The 20897-nt window shown below is 45.3% G+C and overlaps 1 protein-coding gene across 1 annotated transcript in view; it reads right to left on the bottom strand.

Annotated features, from left to right (window-relative positions):
* The window catches only part of PIWIL4 (piwi like RNA-mediated gene silencing 4), a 313719-nt gene that overhangs the window by 230091 nt on the left and 62731 nt on the right, over positions 1-20897 (bottom strand). Inside the window, exon 4 of the mRNA XM_068266824.1 lies at positions 15702-15827. Coding sequence (XP_068122925.1) covers positions 15702-15827 — 126 coding nt within the window. The remainder of the gene's footprint in view (positions 1-15701; positions 15828-20897) is intronic.

Genomic DNA, 20897 nt, shown 5'->3' with positions numbered 1-20897 from the left:
ATTTATTCTTAAAAGCACTCGGGAAATCGCTATACAAAGTGCTTTTACAAGAGCTTTGCGATTTCCCTATACCTTCCATTGAGACAAAATGTTCAGAAAATAGTACAAACAGCGCGTTGGTGAGCGGATCGGAATCGAACCGTTGATACGTGAACACTCTCACAGGGAATCATTGCACAAGCACTTTTGGGGAAATTTCAAAACTCGCCAGTGCTTAAAAAAACCCGAAAGCGCCCTTAGTGTGACCAACAAGGCCTCAAAGCACCTGATCTGTATGCTTGATCAGATGCTGTGGCTAAAAGTATTAGAGACACAGGATCAGCAGGAGGGTTAGGCAACTGGTATTATTTTAAAAGGAAAAATCCATGTCCTTAGTTTAGGTTCCATTCAACCTGTCTTAAAGGAAGGGCTCACTGGATCAAGCGCTGAACAGGAGTAATGTTTGTCGTTAATACCTTTATCACAAAAAAATAATAAAAAATCTTTGCATGGTTATGATCTGCAAAAACATTAAAGCACACTTAAAGTGAGAGGGAGACGGAGGATGATATATTTATTTCCTTTTAAACAATGCAGACTGCCTGACTGCTGTGCAGATCCTCTGCCTCTAATACTTTTAGCCATAGACCCAGAACAAGCATGCACATCAGACCAAAAAATCTGACAAGATTAGTTGCATGCTTATTTCGGTGTGTGATTCAGAAACTATTGATGCCTGAAAGATCAGCAGGACTGCCAGGCTACTGGAATTGTTTAAAAAGAAACAAAATAGGCTGACCAGATGTCTTCCAGAAGCTACAGTCATGTGACCTCCCTGTTGCCTCACACTGGACCAGATTTATCAAAGCATTACCAACAGTTTCTTCTTCTTAAAGCGGAACTGCAGATACGTATCAAACACACAGTTTCACTTCCCTGGGGCTTCTGCAAGCCCCCAGCAGCCGCCCTGTCCCGCGCCAGTCCTCCACGAGCCTCCGTTCTCCCGCCGTAGCTCCATTCCTCGACCTGCAAGTCGAGGCCAGTGTAGCCCTGCCAAGCGTATCTTTTCTTCGCGTTCCCCTCTGCACTAGCGCTACAAATACGCGTGGCCAGAAATGTACACGCGCAGTGGCCCAGCGGCGAAACGGAAAGTAGCTGGCGGCGGGAGAAAGGAGGCTCGTGGAGGACCGACGCGGGACACAACGGCTGCTGGGGGCTTGCAGAAGCCCTAGGTAAGTAAAACAGTGTGTTTGATATGTATCTACAGTTCCACTTTAAACAGTTCTAACCAGCAGGAGGAACTGTTCTCCATGATAATAAGATTTTTAAATCGTACTTAAAGAGAACCCGAGGTGGGTTTGAAGAATATTATCTGCATACAGAGGCTGGATCTACCTATACAGCCCAGCCTCTGTTGCTATCCCAAACCCCCCTAAGGTCCCCCTGCACTCTGCAATCCCTCATAAATCACAGCCACGCTGCTGACAAACAGCTTGTCAGAGCTGGCTGTGTTTATCTCTATAGTGTCAGTCTGCTGCTCTCCCCGCCTCCTGCAGAACTCCAGTCCCCGCCTGCATTCCTTCCCTCCCTGCTGATTGGAGGGAAGGGACGGGGGCAGGGACTGGAGCTATGCAGGAGGCGGGGGAGCAACTGAGACTGACACTACAGATGTAAACACAGCCTCACAGCATGGCTGTGATTTATGAGGGATTGCAGAGTGCAGGGGGACCTTAGTGGGGTTTGGGATAGCAACAGAGGCTGGGCTGTATAGGCAGATCCAGCCTCTGTATGCAGATAACATTCTTTAAACACACCTCGGGTTCTCTTTAAAGAGACTCTGTAACATTCAAAAGATCCCCTGGGGGGTACTCACCTCGGGTGGGGGAAGCCTCCGGATCCTAATGAGGCTTCCCACGCCGTCCTCTGTCCCACGGGGGTCTCTCCGCAGCCCTCCGAACAGCCGGCGACTGTGCCGACTGTCATTTCAATATTTACCTTTGCTGGCTCCAGCGGGGGCGCTGTGGCGGCTTTCCATTCCGAACTACACGGAAATACCCGATCTCATTCGGGTCCGCTCTACTGCGCAGGCGCAGGAAACTTGCGCCTGCGCAGTAGAGCGGACCCGACGGCGATCGGGTATTTCCGTGTAGTTCGGAGCCGACAGCCGTCAGAGCGCCTGCGCAGGAGCCAGGAAGGTAAATATTGACGTCACCGCTGCCCGGATTCCACGGAGGGCTGCAGCGAGACCCCTGACGGATGGAGGACGGCGTGGGAAGCCTCATTAGGATCCGGAGGCTTCCCCCACCCGAGGTGAGTACCCCCCAGGGGATCTTTTTATGTTACAGTTCCTCTTTAATAGCAGCCGTTTAGCATGAATTTCTAGTACTGCACTACAGTGAAGAAAAGTGCAAATGCATCCCTAAACTACCACAGATTAAGTAGTAGTTAATAGCACTTCTGCAGATTGTGCAGTGCAGGCTAGCCATGATTTTATGAAGTGTTCCTCCCCCCAGTGAATTCATCAATCAGAAAAAGTGCGTGTGAGAGAGAAGAGAAAGATGAGGGGGAAAACAAAATGCTGCATTTGGTGGCTGGACCGTGCACTGCTTAAGGGCACCCACCACCTTTGACATGGGAGACCAGGGTTTGAATCCTGGCTAGGGTCAGTACCTATTTAGTAAGGAGTTCAAGGCAAGACTCCCCAACACTGCAGGGTGGCCTCTTGAGTGCGTCCCACTGGCTGCAGCTCTTGTGTGCTTTGAGTCCGACAGGAGAAAATCGCTATATAAATGTTCAGATTATTATTATTATTTTTTCCAGCTCTAATACATTTATATTATATATTTATTTACATTACATCTTGTAAGTTAACCTAAAATAATTTCCCGTAAATAATATATTTATGCTATTATAACTTATCTTTTCTGTATCAATACAGAAGATGTACTGGTTACCTCAGCAACAGCAATTTCCCCCACACACACTGCACTGTCTGACTGTTCTAACTGCTCCTATTTAAGAACAGTTATAGGAAAGATGCAAGTTGTTTTAAAAAAAAAAATCTACTTACCCGGAGCTTCCTCCAGCCCCTGGCAGCCATCCAGTGCATTCTCTGCAGCTCAGCATCCAGCCAGGAGACCTGGCAAGGTCAACATCTGCACCGGAGTGGACTCCGGGCCACCGGCAGGGAGCGGAGCTGCAGCGAGGACACAGGAAGGCTGCCAGGGGCTGGAGGAAGCCCCAAGTAAATAAGCCCCAGCTCAGACCTTTCCTTTAAGAAACAATCTGCACTATTTAGTGATTTCTTAAAGGGGAACTGAAGAGAGAGGTATATGGAGGCTGTCATGTTTATTTCCTTTTAATCAATACCAGTTGCCTGGCAGCCCTGGTGGTCTATTTCTCTGCAGTAGTATCTGATTAAAACCAGAAACAAGCATGCAGCTAGTCTTGTCAGATCAGACTTATAAGTCTGAACCACTGAAACACCTGATCTGCTGCATGCTTGTTCAGGGGCTATGGCTAATAGTATTAGACGCAGAGGATCAGCAGGGCTGCCAGGCAACTGGTATTGTCTAAAAGGAAATAAACATGACAGCCTCCATATACCTCTCTCTTCAGTTCCCCTTTAAGATGTCTGAGATAGTTCTGCACCGATTTCTAAAAACCTACCAATAATTTGTCTGGGACGCTCGAGATAAATGCCCCCCACTGACCGCTACAGTAACTTCTTCCTTGCCTACGTCAATATGCAGCTATTTTATTTCAAGTCACATCCCGCATCCATGCAGAAATGTGCAGCATCAACAATGACAGCCATATGGCAGTAAGGAGATGGCTTCAGGCCTATCAGGAGGCAAATGATCATGCAGAAGAAACTGCTGCTTTTGCAAGAAAATGATAAATGTTGATGGATGGCCTTGATTTCAATCTTGCATCGTAGCTTACACAACACAAGGTTTTTTTCCTTCTCCATCAGTTCATTATGACTCCCTTGCGTTTATAAAGCACACGTTTCCAATGCAACAGCCGTGACTCCTGTTTCAGCTGAACACATCATTTTACGCACATGCCGTCTTTTTTCAGGGTTCTGTTTATGTATGTATTTCTCCGACTCTCTCCGTCAGCTCCACCGTGTTTATACAAGTTGCTTCGTCGGGGAGACAAGCAAGCAGCGATTACAGACAATCAAATATTAACAGTGATAATGTATTATGGCGGCTTTATTTAACCATCAATTTTTAATGACAGACACTGAATCACGGCTAAAGAGGCGACTCCCCCTTACCGCTCAGCTTTTTGTCTATGTATAATTGAAAAGACGGGTAATGGACTTGCACTAATCAGGGCCTCGCGAGTCCTGTACTTTTCAATCACGCAGGTGACATTAAACTGGGGCACGTTAGGCATTAAATCGGCATCAATATTTACACATGTCGGAGTTTTAACCCTTTAGAATCCACTTTAACTATCCTCTATCCCCCCCCCCCCCCCCCCCAAAGCAAAAGTGGTTTCGCTGGGCGCTGCTACAGTACTCATGCTATAGCCCTGCATTAGGGTAATTCGGGGTTCCGGCAATCGGCAGACCCCAAATTACTTCTCCCTCCAAGTTGGTACAACACTGAGGTGGAGTAGTGTTCAACGCCGCAGGGGATTTGAGCGGTAAAGCGCGATAAGCTGTCATTCAGCTCACCCTGCGCCCAGCTCACTGGCGGTAATATAACACGTACGTTCCCCTGAAGCACTCACTTGTGTTCTGTTGTGGGGGGTGAAAGGGTGAATGAAGGGTGCTGCCAGGACAGGAAGAAGGGTCTCTACCTCCTTGTGCTGTAGCTCCGCCTCCACTGGGCACACGCCAGGGCAATTGTATAATTATGCAGCACAGCGGGGTGTCGGAGGAGAGCAAAGGTTTGATCCACAAAGGCTGCCGCCATGCCGGACTAGATCCAACAAGGGCGCCCCTAGTGGAGAGCCTAAATGTGCACGCGTAGTATTTAAATTACATATGCACCGTAAGAAACAGCATCTGGGCTTTCAGTTTCAGGATAGTGGATAGAACTGTCGATTCACATGCATGCTGCCACTAAAGCCTGCAACATCCTTTCAATTATGATTGGCCAATCACTGACCAATTTTACCACCACCATGTACTGTGAGAGCTTGCCTGCACCATCTGTTCATACTATTCAAAATGTGCTGACCCTCATACTACATGGAGGTGGTAAAATTGGCCAATCAAAACTGAAAGGTGTGTACCAGCCTTAAAGGGAATCTTAAAGAGAAACTCCAACCTAGAATTGAACTTTATCCCAATCAGTAGCTGATACCCCCTTTTACATGAGAAATATAATGCTTTTCACAAACAGACCATCAGGGGGCGCTTTATGACTGATTTTGTGCTGAAACCCCTCCCACAAGAAGCTCTGAGTACCGCGGTACTCTGGGCAAACTGCCACAATGTAACAATGTTCACAGACAGGAAATGGCTGTTTACAGCTGTCTGCAACAGCCAAAACAGCTAGGAGCAGCTACATAACCTGCCCACAGTAAAAATGTCACCATGTAATAAATGTCAGAATGTAAATCGGGGAGAGGAAAGATTTTACAATGGGAAAACACTGACTAAATCATTTATACATAATTATGGTAAAAAATGAAGCACTTTTTTTACTACATTATTTTCACTGGAGTTCCTCTTTAAGCCTGAAAAAAACAGTTTCACTTACCTGGGGCTTCTTGTATTCATCCTAAGCCCGTCCTTCAGCAACCCTCCAGTCAGCAGTATTAGCTTTTGATCAGCTATATGCATGCTCCTCCTCATCGCTCTCTCATGCACAGCAGCGTCATGTGCAATATGGGAAAATTGCTACTGGGCATGTGCCGAATGCTCGCGGGAGCGCGATCAGGATGCGCGCATTTGCAGTAGCCTGCAACCAGCCACAATTGGCTGGCTTTGAGGGGGTCGCCTGTGCTGACTGGAGGGTCGTGGAAGGACAGCGCAGGCACAGGATGACTGCAAGAAGCCCCAGGTAAGTTAAACTGTTTTTTTCAGACTTTATATTAAATCTAGCTGCAAACAGCTTCAACAGTTTATGATTATTTATTCCAGTGATACAATGAGAGCAGCAATGTTCTGCTTGTCACATTACACTCAGGCAAGCTGATCTGTATCTCCATCCCTCAGCCTGTGAAAACTTTACTCCCCTCTCCTCCTCCCCTCTGCCTCTGAAATCTCTGGCTAGTAACCTCCTCCTGCCCAGACTGAGCTCCCATAAGCCCTTGCTACTAAGGTTCAGAGTGCCAAGGCACTCTGGAGAAGCTGTGGGCGAGGCTTCTGTTAAGTTTATAGAGAGAGAATTAAAATCAAACAAAAAAGTATTTGGCTTGAGGAATGGTATTTGGCTTGTGTTCCTTTCATATAAACTATATGAAAGGAACACAATTATGCAATGAGTAAAAGTTTATCTCTGATTCATTTTAAGGGCCACTTTACAAGTTATTTATTTTACATTTGCGAATTCTGTGGAGATAAAAGTAAGCTCTGCCACTGACTGCTTACACAAGACTAGGTTAATAACTGTGCCAGCAGCTGGTGATCCTGTGCTGAGAGGGAAATGGGGGTTGCCATGTTTATTTTTTTTTTCTTTTGCCTGGCTGTGCCCCTTATCTGCCTGGCTTCATTAGTGTCTGAATCACACAGTCTTTAGTGTGGTCAGACTTTACTCGGAGCCATTGTTCTGCATACTCCTTCTGGGTCAATGGCTGAAATGCCAGCATGACCAGCCAGTTAGCATTGAATGAACGGAAATAAATATGGCAGCTTTTATATTCATCTCACTTCATGGTCACTTTAAAAACATTAAAAACAAAGCTGCAGGTGACATCCTGTATGCATGGAAGTGGAAGGGAAATCGTTCTGACAGTCATTACTTTAGATGAGTTGTAGTCTGACAAACAGCTCAGCAGGGCAATTGGGAAGGACAGCAGGGGGCTGGGCTGCATAAAGTCCTCCCAGCAGGTAGCAAGTGTTTACTGTGCTACTTTATACATTATAACTGAGACCACAGAGGAGGCAGAAGCAGCTCTCTCACACACAGCACTCTGGCTTTATAAAAGGAATATTACCACACAGGGCAACTAGCTCAACAACCTCACTGTATCCAGCCCATATATGCTGCAATTACACGTCTTTAACCTGGAATTTAATTTGAACCTGGACTGAAAATTAAAAGACAAAATAACCATCCACACGTCATACTTACCTCCTGTGTAGTCTACTCATCAATCTCTTTCTCCTGTCCTGTGTTCTGTTTGTCCACTATGATCAATGGAATTCTCCATCCTCCATTTTAAAAATGTCAGTTATCCCATAACAGCAGCACACTGTTCAACTGTAACATCGCCTACTTGAGCCATTGGGAAACATGGACATTACCTTTCACATCAGTTGTCCTTTCAGTTATAACTGACAGCAACTGATATAATTTTACTTGGTTCAGGTTTCCTTTAACTTCTTGCTGACTGATCCACGTCAATTGGCGTGAACGTGGCGGCAGCCCCAGGACCGTTGAGTCCTCCAGGAGAAAAGCGCGATATAAATGTTATTTGTCTTGTCTTGTTCAACGCCAATTGGCGTGCAGCCCTGGTGGGGGCGGAGATTGCAGGGGATCGCGCGCACATCCCCGCTTGAATGGTCTGTCATCAGTCTCCCAGCGACCAGCTACGACTGGCCAGCCTTGAGGGAGTGACCGGTGCTGACTGGAGAGTTGTGGAAGGACAGCGCAGGCACAGGATGACTGCAAGAAGCCCCAGATAAGTTAAACTGCTTTTTTCAGGCTTTAAATTCCCTTTAAAGGGAAGGTTCAGGGACGCTACAAAAAAATTAAATTCCACATCCACTTACCTGGGGCTTCCTCCAGCCCGTAGGTGCCCTCGGCGCCGCTCCGCAGGCTCCCGGTGGTCTCCTGTGGCCGACCCAACCTGGCCAGGCTGGCGGCCAGGTCTCTTCTGCGCTCCATTGTGCGTTCCACGCCGGCGCACTGACGTCATCGGACGTCCTCCGGGCTGTACTGCGCAGGCTCAGTAGTTCTGAGCCTGCGCAGTACAGCCCGGAGGACGTCCAATGACGTCAGCGCGCCTGCGTGGAACGCACAATGGAGCGCAGAAGAGGCCCGACCTGGCCGCCGGCCTGGCCAGGTCGGGTCGGCCGCCGGGAGCCTGCGGAGCGCCGCCGAGGGCACCTCCTGCCCGCCACGGGCTGGAGGAAGCCCCAGGTAAGTGGATGTGGATTTTTTTTTTTTTGTATTGTCCCTGAACCTTCCCTTTAAGGACCACAAGTTATTTATTTTACATTTGCTAATAAAAGAACTTCTGAGAAGATAAAACTAAGCTCTGCCACTGACTGCTTACACAAGACTTGGTTAATAACTGTGCCAGCAGCTGGTGATCCAGAGATGGATATGGAGGTTGCCATGTTTATTTCCTTTCCTACAATGAGAATTGCCTGGCTGTGCCACTGATCTGCCTGGCTACATTAGCGTCTGAATCACACAGCCAGTAGTGTGGTCAGACTTTACTCTGAGCCATTGATTTGCATACTTCTTCTGGGTCAATGCCTGAAATGCCAGCCGCGATCGCCGTTAGGAGACTGTTAGACGGCGAAACAGCCATCTATTTACAATGTACAGCGTTGCGATCTAAAGCAGCGGTGTACTGGGGACAGCCATGTGACACGCTGTCCCCCTGGAAGGCACAGGAGCGATCAGCTGTCATAGGCTAGGATAGGATTAGCATTGCAGTGCGGTAAGCTGCATTATAAGACTTTAAAACGCGCGACCATAACGTCCCACTGTGAATGCGACCTTAGTCATTTTTGGTGGTGGGGGCTGGTTTGGGTTTTAAGTAAAAATGTACCTCTATTGGGTATACATTAACCATTTCAGCCCACAGGGATTTTTCACCTTATGCATCAGAGCAATTTTCACCTCCCATTCATTCGCTAATAACTTTATCATTACTTATCACAATTTATTGATCTATGTCTTGTTTTTTCTGCCACTAATTAGGCTTTCTTTGGGTGGTACATTTTGCTAAGAATTATTTTTTATAAATGCATTTTAACAGGATTAATAAGAAAAAAAATGGAAAAAAAATCATTACTTCTCAGTTTTCGGCCATCATAGCTTTAAAATAATCCATGCTACCATAATTAAAACCTATGTATTTTATTTGCCGTTTGTCTTGGTTATGACACCATTTAAATTTTGTCCCTATCACAATGTATGGCGCCAATATTTTATTTGGAAATAAAGGTGCATTTTTTCCGTTTTGCGTCCATCACTATTTACAAGCTTATAATTTAAAAAATGTTTGTAGTATAACCCCTTCAAATGCATATTTAAAAAGTTCAGACCCTTAGGTAACTATTTGTCTTTTTTTTTTTTTAATTGTAATATTTTTTTTCCATAAAACATTTTATTTGGGTAATATTTTGGTGTGGGAAATAAACAGTTAATTTTTACTGTTATTATATGTGTACATTGTAATGTAAAAAATATGTACATGTAGTTTTACTATTTGGCCACAAGATGGCCACCTTGAGTTTATTTTTTTCTCCTTGTGCTTCTCGCTAAGCGGAAGCACAAGGGGGATGCGGAAATTTTTTCGTACAGAAAAACTGAAGCCTCTAGTAAGAGCGCTTCGGTTTTTCTGTTGGGGAGACGGATCGGTGATCGGGAACCATGTTCCCGTTCACTGATCCCAGGGCTACCAAGGGACAGAACGGGGGCACGGGGGCGCGTCCGCGATCGCACGTGGTAGCGTGGCACTGTAGCAGAGCAGCCACCCGGACGTGAGCTTCACGTCCGGGCGGCAGAAATGTTTAAAGATAAGGCTAATGCCTTGCCTTGTAGATATCAGTGAAAATCGCACACTGTGGATCAGTATAGACATGGGGGGGGGGTCACAAGTGCCGTGACCAAAATACCCCCAGACAGACTCACAAGGAGGGTGTACAAGTGTATGGGCACAATGAACCCTCAATGGGGAGTCCTTCACTGAAGTCCCCCTGCATATACCAGTCATATGGCCAGATAGGACACTTATACTGGTTTGAAGGGACAGTACAGCGAGGATGTGGAAAGGTGCTTAGAAAAAAAACTATAGTTTAACATGTTTCGTCCATTATGGGCTCCATCAGAGCATCACCAGATATGTGCAAGTGATAGAAGGAAAAAATATAGGCAGAGCAACACCCCAACACGAAGTGAGATTATCTCAATGCACATGTGTATTGCTCCGGTCATTGGCCTTATTTTTAATGTATACACAATAAGGGCCCTTTCCAACTAAGACTTGTGCCATTACTCTGTAATGTGATTGTATTTTTATCAATTTCTACAACTACAATTTTGCCGCGATCCGATGGCGATTTGTCATGTGTACAGTGCAACTGAGGTCCGCTTGAAATTTCTGGCAGGGGGAAAAAAAACTTGGTGGGAAGATTAGTTTGGATTGCCGAATTGCAGGGAAAATTGAATAACGGCGCAGTTGCTATGCGATTTTCTTACGCTCCTATACTATATATTGTATAGAAGAGCAAAGACAGCAAAAATGCAGCAGGCCAGCGATTGGGATTCTGAAAAAAATGAATCTCACTAGTGGATAAAACGAAACGCAAATCACAATCGCTTTCTGGAGTGATTTTAAGAGGGATAATGCAATGCAAATAAAAAATCACAATCACAAAACAAAATGAATGAAAAATTGCATTCGCAATCGCTGGCGTTTGTGATTTGTGATTGCGATTGCTAGTTGAAAAGGGCCCTAAAGGTTAATTTTTACTGGCACAGTACGGGCTTTTCCTATTAGGAACGTGTATGAAATAGTATTCCCTGTCTCTCCCTATTTGGAGTGCTGCAAGACTATAACTTTGTAGGATCAGCACTGACTGTGTCATAGTTATGAATATAATCACTGCTGCAAGATGCTAGCGATGTGCTAAGCTGGTCTGCAAACCCCTACTGTACTTTCTACTAAATACAGTCTAAGTGTGATTTTAAAACAAATGACCCCTTTTGACTGATTTTGCTCCCATCCATTGGTTTCAGGAGTTTTGCATTAAAGCACACCTGAAGTGGCATTAATTTCCTTTAGGCTGCTTTCACAGTAAAACGTTATAGACGCACGTTAGAGCAGCCTGTAACGCAGCCCAACTCACAGTAATGAAAAAACAATGGGCTGTTCACAGTGCCCACATTGCAACGCTGCTTGTTCAAATAAAGTGCAGCATGCTATTCATTCTACGCGGTTTTAGCCGCATTATACTGTTTGCACTTGCTCAGTTATGTTTTTTTTTTTGTTTAGGTTTTTTTGGGGGGGGGGGCGAAAAGGAGGCGGGGAGAGTCCGCTATTGTAGCCAGCCACATGGCTACTTAATATTCACTGCATTGCAGTGTTTACTTCCTGGAGCGGCCGCTGATTGGCTGACGGGACCACGTGATGCAGAGTGCTCCGATCACGTGGTCTCCGCAGCGCATAGGACACAAAAGGCGCACCAAGAGCTGCACAACGCAGCTCTAGGTAGCGTCCTCCTCCAACACTACCAGGCGTTGCGTTAGGGGCACGTTATGCGACCTATAATGTACCCTAAAGCGCAACGTCCTGGTGGGAAAGAGGCCTTAATGGAAAGTAGTCATTTACTTATTTGGGACTTCTTTCAGCAAGTCCTCCTGGTCCATTATCATCATTCCGTGTTGCTCCGTTACCCTGGTGTCCCCCTCCATAAGCTGGGCATCTTGGCGAGTCATCACTGACCTCCTCAGTCACGCTTCTGGAGCGTTCTGCACATGTGCAGTGGCAATTTTTACTTACTGCGCAAGCACAAAACACTCCAGACTACAGGAGAGTGATGGAAGAGTCCAAGGGCACAAATGCAGCATGTCCAAGAGGCCTTTATAGGGCTGGAAGAAGCCCCTGTTGAGTAACTGGCTACTTTTAAATTTAAGTTAAGATTTCCTTTAGGCCCCTTGAGCATTTACAGACTGGGTCACACTGTGGAACGCTTCTCCGCTGCAAGGGCCATGCAATGGAATCTTGCACAGTTTGAGTGACGTGACGCGGAAGTATCAATCCCGATGCCTACCGTGCGGACCGATGGAAATCCCAGTGACATACTTCCTGCCCAGAGGGGGGTACGTCACTAGCCGGGTGCAGGGCCATATGAAGCCTAATTTATCGCAAACTCCAAGTGTAAAACCAGCCTTAGGCCCAGTGCACACCAAAAACATCTAGCGGATCTGCAAAACGCTAGAGGTTTCTGTAGCAGATTTTCAGTGCGATTCTAGGCATGTTTAGAGATTTTTTGGTGTGCACTGGGCCATAGAGAGGTTTTCTAAACATGCCTAGCGTTTTTGGAGCATTTCTGTATAGCAGATTTCATATATTGTTACAGTAAAGCGGTTACTGAACAGCTTCTGTAACAAAAACACCTGGAAAACCGCTCAGATCTAGCGTTTTTCAGAGTGGTTTTCCACTTTCCTATACTTTTACATTGAGGCAGTAACGCCTCAGAAGTCTAAAAAATGCTGCAGAATTTGCGTTTGTGGAAAAAACGAACCGCTCTGGTGTGGTTCATCCCATTGCAATACATTACCCAAGTGGTTTTCAAACCTCTAGCGTTTTTAAAAACACTCACAAACCGCTCTGGTGTGCATCAGCCCTCAAACAATGCCAGTTGCCTGGCTGCCCTACGGATCCTCTGCCTTTTGAGCCACAGAGCCCAAACACGCATGCAGATCGGATGTTTCTGACTGAAGTCTGACTGGATAAGCCACATGCTTGTCATTGAGACGCTACTGCAGCCAGGGAGATCAGCAGGACTGCCAGGCAACTGGTATTGTGTAAAAGGAAATAATGCCAGCCTCCATATCCCTCTCGCTTCAGGTTCCCTTTAAAGTGAACCAGAGATGAAGCACCCTCATGTATTTTACCATAAATATCAGTGGGAACATTAGAGGAAACACCTACCCTGCTCTCTGTTTCATTATTTACTGTTCAGCTTGCTTCTAATCAGCCCTGATAAATTCCCCGACTGGGCATTCAGTCTGGCTTTGCTATAATGACTCAGCTATAATGATTCCTGAGCAGAGCCACAAGGGGGCAGGCTTGGGCTTGAAAAGACACCAGAGAACACAGACTCAGCTATAAAAATTCCTAAGCAAAGCCAGACTGAATGCTCAGTCAGGGATTTTATCAGGGCTAATAAGAAGCAGGCTGAACAGTTAAAAATGAAACAGACAGCAGGGTAGATGTTTTCTTTAATGTCCCCATTGATATATATGGTAAAATACACGAGGGTGCTTCATCTCTGGTTCCCTTTAAGCCCCACATTCAGGAATCTCGGCTGCCAGGATCTGTCCTCCTCTCCCCGTGTTTGTGTGGATTTTCTCCCAGTGCTCCGGTTTCCACCCACACTCCAAAAACCACACTGGTAGGATAATTGGCTTCTCCTAAAATTAGCATTAGAGTGTGGTGGGGACATTAGATTGCGAGTCCCGCTGAGAGACAACCAGTGAATTGTTCACTGTGTTCTGTAAAGTGCTGCGAAAAATGCCTCAGCTCTGGTATATGACTGCATAATAATAACAATCTGCAGATTCTGCTGCAGAGGAACCTGGGAAGGGTCCTTTCTCCTGTTATCTCCAGGGCAGCCTGACTTGCAGATAAGACTCAGATTTACTATAGCCCAGTGCTGCAGTCTTTCTGCTGCTCTCCTGCACAGTAGCGTGTAAATGTGAAAGCCTTTCCTCCCCAGGAAGGTATGGATGCAAGGAGTGCAGGTTAGACAAGAGAGAAATTCAGTTCTTTTCTGAATTCTATTATCACAGTCTTGCATGACATGCAATACAAGCTTGTGTTCCAATACCTTATTGTTTACAGTATATAATTATCTCTAAGCAATCTTGAAGCAAAAAAAGCTATAATATAATGAATTGCATATGAAATACGAATAACAAATAAAACATTAGTGGCAGAGAAAAGAGTCTCATATATTTATTTTCAGATATACTGTATAGTTTGTTTTATTTTATAACATTGGATCATTCTGTCACAGTTGCAGTTTTAAAACCACACTCTGTCTTTTAAGCTATAAAACATAACAGAAATAATGACCCTTTGAGCTTTCCTGCAGTGAAAACTCATCTCAAGCTGTCTCTCACTGTTTCTTGGCTGTTTTAAAGTGTACCTAAGGGCAGGAATAACAAAGATTTTATACTTATCCAGCGCTTCCTCCAGCCATATGAGCACTGTTGCGTCCCTCGTCGTCCTGCCGGGTGGTTCCACTTGGCCGCAATCAGAATACAATATGAAACTCGTTTCTTTGCTACTAATGTACTATATTTTAGCTGTACTACCCATACAATTTATTATGTCATACGTTTATTTTCACTTCAGGTTTGTTTTAAGGCTGCTTTCACAGTGGGACGTTAAAGTCCCACGTTACAGCAACCTGTAACGCAGCCCAACTTACAGCAATGAAAAATCAATGTGCTGTTCACAGTGCCCACGTTGCGTAGGAGTATAACGCTGCACGTTAAATGAAAGTGCAGCATGCTGTGCGTTATACTCGTATTTCGCTGCGTTACACTATTTGCACATGCTCAGTAACGTCCTAGTGTGGAAGAGCCCTAAAGCAATACTGAAGTTACTCTGAAAAAAAGTCAGATACTCTAACCTATGTAGAGGGAAGTCTCTGCGTCCCACAGAGCCTTCTCAGTCCCCTCTGCATGCACTCATTCCCCCGCTCTACCCCATTCAAAATTGCCACCCCCGGGAGCCCTTAAAAGTGCTCAACCTCTTTCATTCACTCTACAGAACTGGGTTATGGATGTTAAAGAGAAACCGTAACCAAGAATTGAACTTCATCCCAATCAGTAGCTGATACCCCCTTTCCCATAAGAAATCTATTCCTTTTCTCAAACGGATCATCAGGGGGCTCTGTATGGCTGATATTGTGGTGAAACCCCTCCCACAGTGTGATGTCAGGACCATGGTTCTGATATCACACTGTGGGAGCCTTGTTGCATTGTGGGAAATAACTGCTGTTTCCAACGGCCAAAAAAGCCAGCAGCATTTCCTTCTACTGGAAACACCTGACAGCAGTAAAAATGTCACCATGTGATAAATGTCAGAATGTAAATCAGGGAGAGGAAAGATTTTACAATGGGCAAACACTGACTAAATAATTTATACATAATTATTGTAAAAATAAAGCACTTTTTTATTACATTATTTTCACTGGAGTTTCTCAGGAGTTCCTGAACCGGAGGTGACTCATGAGCCCTTATTTAACGGAAACGGAAAACGGAAGTGTGGTGACCCGGTACCCGGACGTGCAGAAATCAGAGGACGGCGGCGTGGTAGCGATCCTGGCGGTTGGGGCTGGAGGAAGCCCCAGGTATGTATACAATCTTTTCACTTTAGTCAGCTCTGAATCCCTTTAAAAGCCAGTATGACCCCTCCAGTTGCATCGTATATAAAGTCCCATCAGTATTAGGAAACTATAATTTTTTTAGGGGTTGGAGTTCTCTTTACTAGTTTAGGTGTAATAGTGTGAGTGTGTCTGGTGGTAGGCAGTGATGATATTTACAGCTCATTCCATTTCATAATGTCTAAAAACATGAACACGTGCAATGCTATTGGTCAAACAAAGTAGAAGTTAATACCTGTCTTTTGATCCTTCACATGGCCCATGGTCTGCCGAGTAAGAACACCTAGATCCTGTGGGTTTCGAGGCACCCGCCGTCCTCTCTCTGCCATGACAGTTGCACCTTCTCCGGCTGACACGCTACCTGGAGAGGCAAGAGACAATTATTACTCGTTAGCAAGTTTCCACCTTCAAACTCTGTAGAGCCCAAGGAGAAATAAATAGCAAGATAGGATAGATAAGGAGGACTCATTCATAAGGTAAATAAGCCCAGATAATTGATTTTCGTCGGCACTGTGATCGAATCTGCTGGAGATCGACATTGTAACATGGCTGCCCATTTATTATTTTCAATCAATTTCTGTCAGAAATCGATCAAAATGATAAAACAGTCCGGACTGATGATCCAGCTTGAAATGAGGTGGGGAGGAGGCGGTGAGAGCAGGCAACTGACCCTCGGGGCCCGGGCAGAGTGTTCCAGCAGCAAAGCACACTCAGCCCCCTCCAACTGGCACACTCCCTCCAGTTTATGTCCTCCCATGTGGAGTGTCCTGTTGGTGAAATTTGGGTGACGAACCTCAGGAACCGGGAGAGGAAAAAGGAAACAGAAAATACCAGGAGCGCCAGATAGTGCAGTGTTTCCAGGCAATAAAATAAGGGGCTTGATTCACTAAGCTGCGATAAGTGTTTCGTGCGAGTTTTGCCGGTTTTGTGCGCACTACGCAAATTTTAGCACACGATAACCTTTGCGTCCGCGCGATGCATGAAGGTTAACGTGCGAACACGAAGGTTATCATGTGCTAAAATACGCGTTTGCGCTCAAAAACGGCAAAACTCGCACAAAATACTTATCACAGCTGTGATAGCACTTATCACAGCTTAGTGAATCAAGCCGTATGTGTGAAACAAATAAAACTTACAAATCTGGGTTGCAATTAGGCAACCTCAGTATTAGGCAGGTGAAGAATTCCGTCTCCACGTGAAATGGGTATCCTCTTCAGGATAGGTTGGGTCACACTCCAGAAAAAGTACCACTGGATAATTTTCTCAAGTGACATCCCTGGGAGGAGAATACTGTACACAAAATGAGAGAACGCGCCCCAATGTAGTATGCAATAGGTGAACGTGGGTAATGAAACCTCAAGTAGGTTTAAAGGGACTCAGAGCTGAATGAAATAAAAAGATTTATACATACCTGGGGCTTCCTCCAGCCCCATCCGCTCGGATCGCTCCCACACCGCCGTCCTCCGCTGACTGCAGCATCGGGAACCGGGTCCCTGCACTTCTGTCAGTCGGAGCCAGACTGATGTAAGAGAAGTGCGCACATTGCGTTATCTCTCCAGCAGCCGCTTGAGTGATTCGTAGAGGGCGCACTACTCCTGCGTAGACTGGAGCTGACTGGCAAGTGCAGGGACCCGGTTCCCGCAGCTGCGGTCAGCGGAGGACGGCGGTGTGGGAGTGATCCGAGCGGATGGGGCTGGAGGAAGCCCCAGGTATGTATAAATCTTTTTATTTCATTCAACTCTGGTACACTTTAAGGACAATATTTGTATTAGACACAGGAAAGGATGAAGCGTTTTGAGGGACCTGCCCGCTTCCTCGGGGCTACAGTACAAAGTGTCTTATGCAGCTGTACGTATGGTCTTGGCTGCTCCCAGTCCATGCGTGCAGCTGAATAAGACACTGTACTGTGGACCTGAGGAAGTTTCCTGTTTCCAATAACATTATCTTTAAACCTCCTACCTGAGGTAAAAGTGTTTCATTACCCACAATTTCCCATTGCATACTACATTGGGGCACCTCCTCCCATTTTCTGTATATCCGCTCATCTTCATCATTGCCATCCCTTCCCTTTGACCCAATGACTTGTTATGTACATGCCCCGGGGTCAAGAGAACAGGCAACCGCAAAGATGGATGTTGAAATCTATTAAAAAAAATGTATGTGTAGTGTGTGTCAGGAATAGATTTTTGTTAAATTGGATGTCCATCTCTAAGTCTCTGGGCCCTTTACGTTTTGTGAATCAACCCCACTGATTGATATCACTGAGGTTTCCTACAGTGCAATCGCTTCTGAAAAGTTATACACCCAGCATCTCTTCAGCTCTAAAGCCCCATCTACACGGAGGGACATTGTAGCGATCCGGCGGCTCGATTAGCCGCCGGATCGCCTCTTCCGCGTGCCCGCCGCGTCCCCGCTCGCCGTGCGTGCGCCGCATTCGATTCCCCGCTCGTGCCCGCTCGTCCCCGCCGGCGCCGCTTATCTCCCCGCACGATTCCCTGCCATTGTCCCCTCGCGGGGATCGAGCAGGGAATCGGCGATACGGAGATCCGTCCTCAGCGGCTCGATTGATAAGCAGCATCGCGGCCGCATCTACTCGTGTAGATGCGGCTTTACAATTCACACACAGCAAGCAACAAAACATTGTAATTCTCCTATAAGCAAAGTGAAGACTTTGAGTCCTCATGCAAACATTTCAGAGCAAAACAAGTAACACTCACTATGTTCAATATTGACTATTTTGATGCCCTAGATAAATATCAATAAACCTCAAAAAGGTGTCTACAGATAGATAGAACATTTTAATCACTGAGCCACTTTCAGCAATAAAGCTCGGTACAATAATAATCAATACCTTCCGTTCTCCTCCACGGAAATAAATTAGTCATTAAAAAAAGATTCAATAAGAGGTTAAATAACAAAAACAAGATATTAATAATACATTTTATGGGTACTCCGTGTGATGCTCCAAATTATTTATAAGCAATGCAGCAATAGAATTTAACAAACGACTACATCAGGCATTGCATTAAAATAAACAACAAATAAAATATATGGAAATTGTAATAGGGTACTGAAGACCATGTAATGAAAGTAATCTCTGGACAGTGAGCTATGGGGGCGATTATATTTATTTAACCACTTTAGCCTGCAGGATGCAGCTCCTACGTCCAAATATACATGCTGGACGTAGGGGCTACGACCATGAGAAAACGAAGCCGCTGGTGTATGCAGGGCCGGTACCACCGGGGTGCACGGGCCACACGTTAGCCCGGAGATCAATGAATGGCAAAGCAGTTCCCATTCATTGATCTAAGACCCTTAGAACGATCGCTGGCTTCTACAAAGAAGCCACGATTGTTCTGCTACACATCCCCTCTTCGTTTCCTGTAAGTACGCTTACAGGAAGCCAAAAATAAAAAATTGACTGTGGCCATCTTGTGGCCAAATAGTAAAACTACATCTACATACATTTTTATTAAAATGAATAGACATTTTTACATTTAAAATTAACTGTTTACCTCCCACACACCCAAAAAGAATTAAATAAAATGTTTAATTAGAAAAAAATTACAATTAAAAAAAACATAAATAGTTACCTAAGGGTCTGAACTTTTTTAATATGCATGTCAAGAGGTTAAATTACTAATATTTTTTACATTATAAGCTTGTAAATAGTGAAGGACTGAAAATATGCACTTTTATTTCCAAATAAAATATTGGCTCCATATAATGTGATAGGGACATAATTTAAATGGTGTAATAACCGGGACAAATGGGTAAATAAAATATGTGGGTTTTAATTATGGTAGTATGTATTCTCTTAAAGCTACAACGGCCGAAAACTGACAAGTCATGAATTTTTTCCATTTTTCTCCTAATATTTCCGTTAAAATGCATTTAGAGTAAAATATTTCTCAGCAAAATGTATCACCCAAAGAAAGCCTGATTGGTGGCGGAAAAAACAAGATATAGATTATTTCATTGTGATAATTAGTGATAAAGTTATTGGTGAATGAATGGGAGGTGAAAATTGCTCGGATGCATAAAGTGAAAAAACACTAAAGGCTGAAGTGGTTAAAGTGAACCTGTAATGAAAAAAACTGCCCCAAGAGGGTACTTACCAGGGGAGGCAGAAGCCTCTGGATCATAATGAGGCTTCTCCCATCCTCCGCTACACCCCCTGAATATCCACCGGCGCACAGGAACAGTAGCGGCTGCAGCATCTGGAGATAATTACCTCTGCGCTCCAGCGCAGGCGAAGTACCAGCTTCCTCCTCGGGCTCTGGCTGAAATAGCTGAGCCCGATAGGGTCCACTCTAGAGCGGGCTCGATTGGGCTCGGCATTTTCTGATGTTGCACAGGACGAGGGGAAGCCTTATTAGGATCCAGAGGCTTCCCCCTCCCAAGATAAGTACTCCATAGTAGGGGCAATTTTCTTTACTACAGGTTTCCTTTAGTGCAGTTCACAAATGACATTAGTGTTGCATTTTACTACAACACAATGGTATCTTATCCAATTCACTTTTTCTCCTAAGTTTACTCCTAAGAGATCATTTTGTTATATTCTGTTTAAAATAACTTTGCAGCAGTTGAAAAAGAAAGTAGGTGAAAAAGCACTGTCAAAATTATTCTGTATATTTTTGCTTTCGGGTGTCTTAAAGAGAACCGGAGGCGGATTTTTGTAAATCTTAATAGGATACAGAGGCATGATCTGTGCACTATGACATACCTATGTGTCCTTCTGCTGCTGCCGCCTGTCCCCCCGGGCTCTGTTGTCCTCCCTGATAAATAGCACCAGGCTAACGGCAATCTTCTTGTCGCTAGCTGTCTGTTTACCTGCCAGCTTGTCAATCAGTTTCTCCGCATTGCCTCCCCCACTGCCTCCAATCAGAAGCTAGGCCGTGAAGTAGAAGTACTTCCTGGGTCAAGGCTTAGCTTCTGATTGGAGGAAGCTAGCGGAGGCACGGAGCGGCGGGGGGAGCCATGTAATGGGGGAGGCAATGTGGAGGACACAAACAAAATGTGGGGTGAAGCAAAATGTGGGTGTGAACGACGCCTCATACCTGGGACTGTACCACTGCAAGACAAGAGCGCTTAGTCGCACAGCCACAGTACTACCCATTCTCATGACCAACAGAGGAACATCTGTACTCATGGGCAGCCAGTAATCATCCAGAGCAACATTTCTGGTCTTCCTCTTCTTCCTCTGTAACCAACCCCACCACCACCACTAGAGATGGTCAATGAGATGCAAGTAATTCCGAGTTGCTGCAAAGATTATGCAGATTCTCTATGCAAATTTATGCGGCTTGAAAATTGACCAAATGGACATCCACATCACCTGCTGAACATGACAAGAGGATTCACTGCATGTCATTTTGCCTTCTTAAAAGAGGGAGCAATTGTATTTTCCCATGATGCATCACTACTG

The sequence above is a fragment of the Hyperolius riggenbachi genome, chromosome 2 (assembly GCF_040937935.1).
Source record: "Hyperolius riggenbachi isolate aHypRig1 chromosome 2, aHypRig1.pri, whole genome shotgun sequence".
In the NCBI taxonomy this organism is placed as follows: domain Eukaryota; kingdom Metazoa; phylum Chordata; class Amphibia; order Anura; family Hyperoliidae; genus Hyperolius; species Hyperolius riggenbachi.
This window is presented reverse-complemented; position numbering and strand designations above follow the sequence as displayed.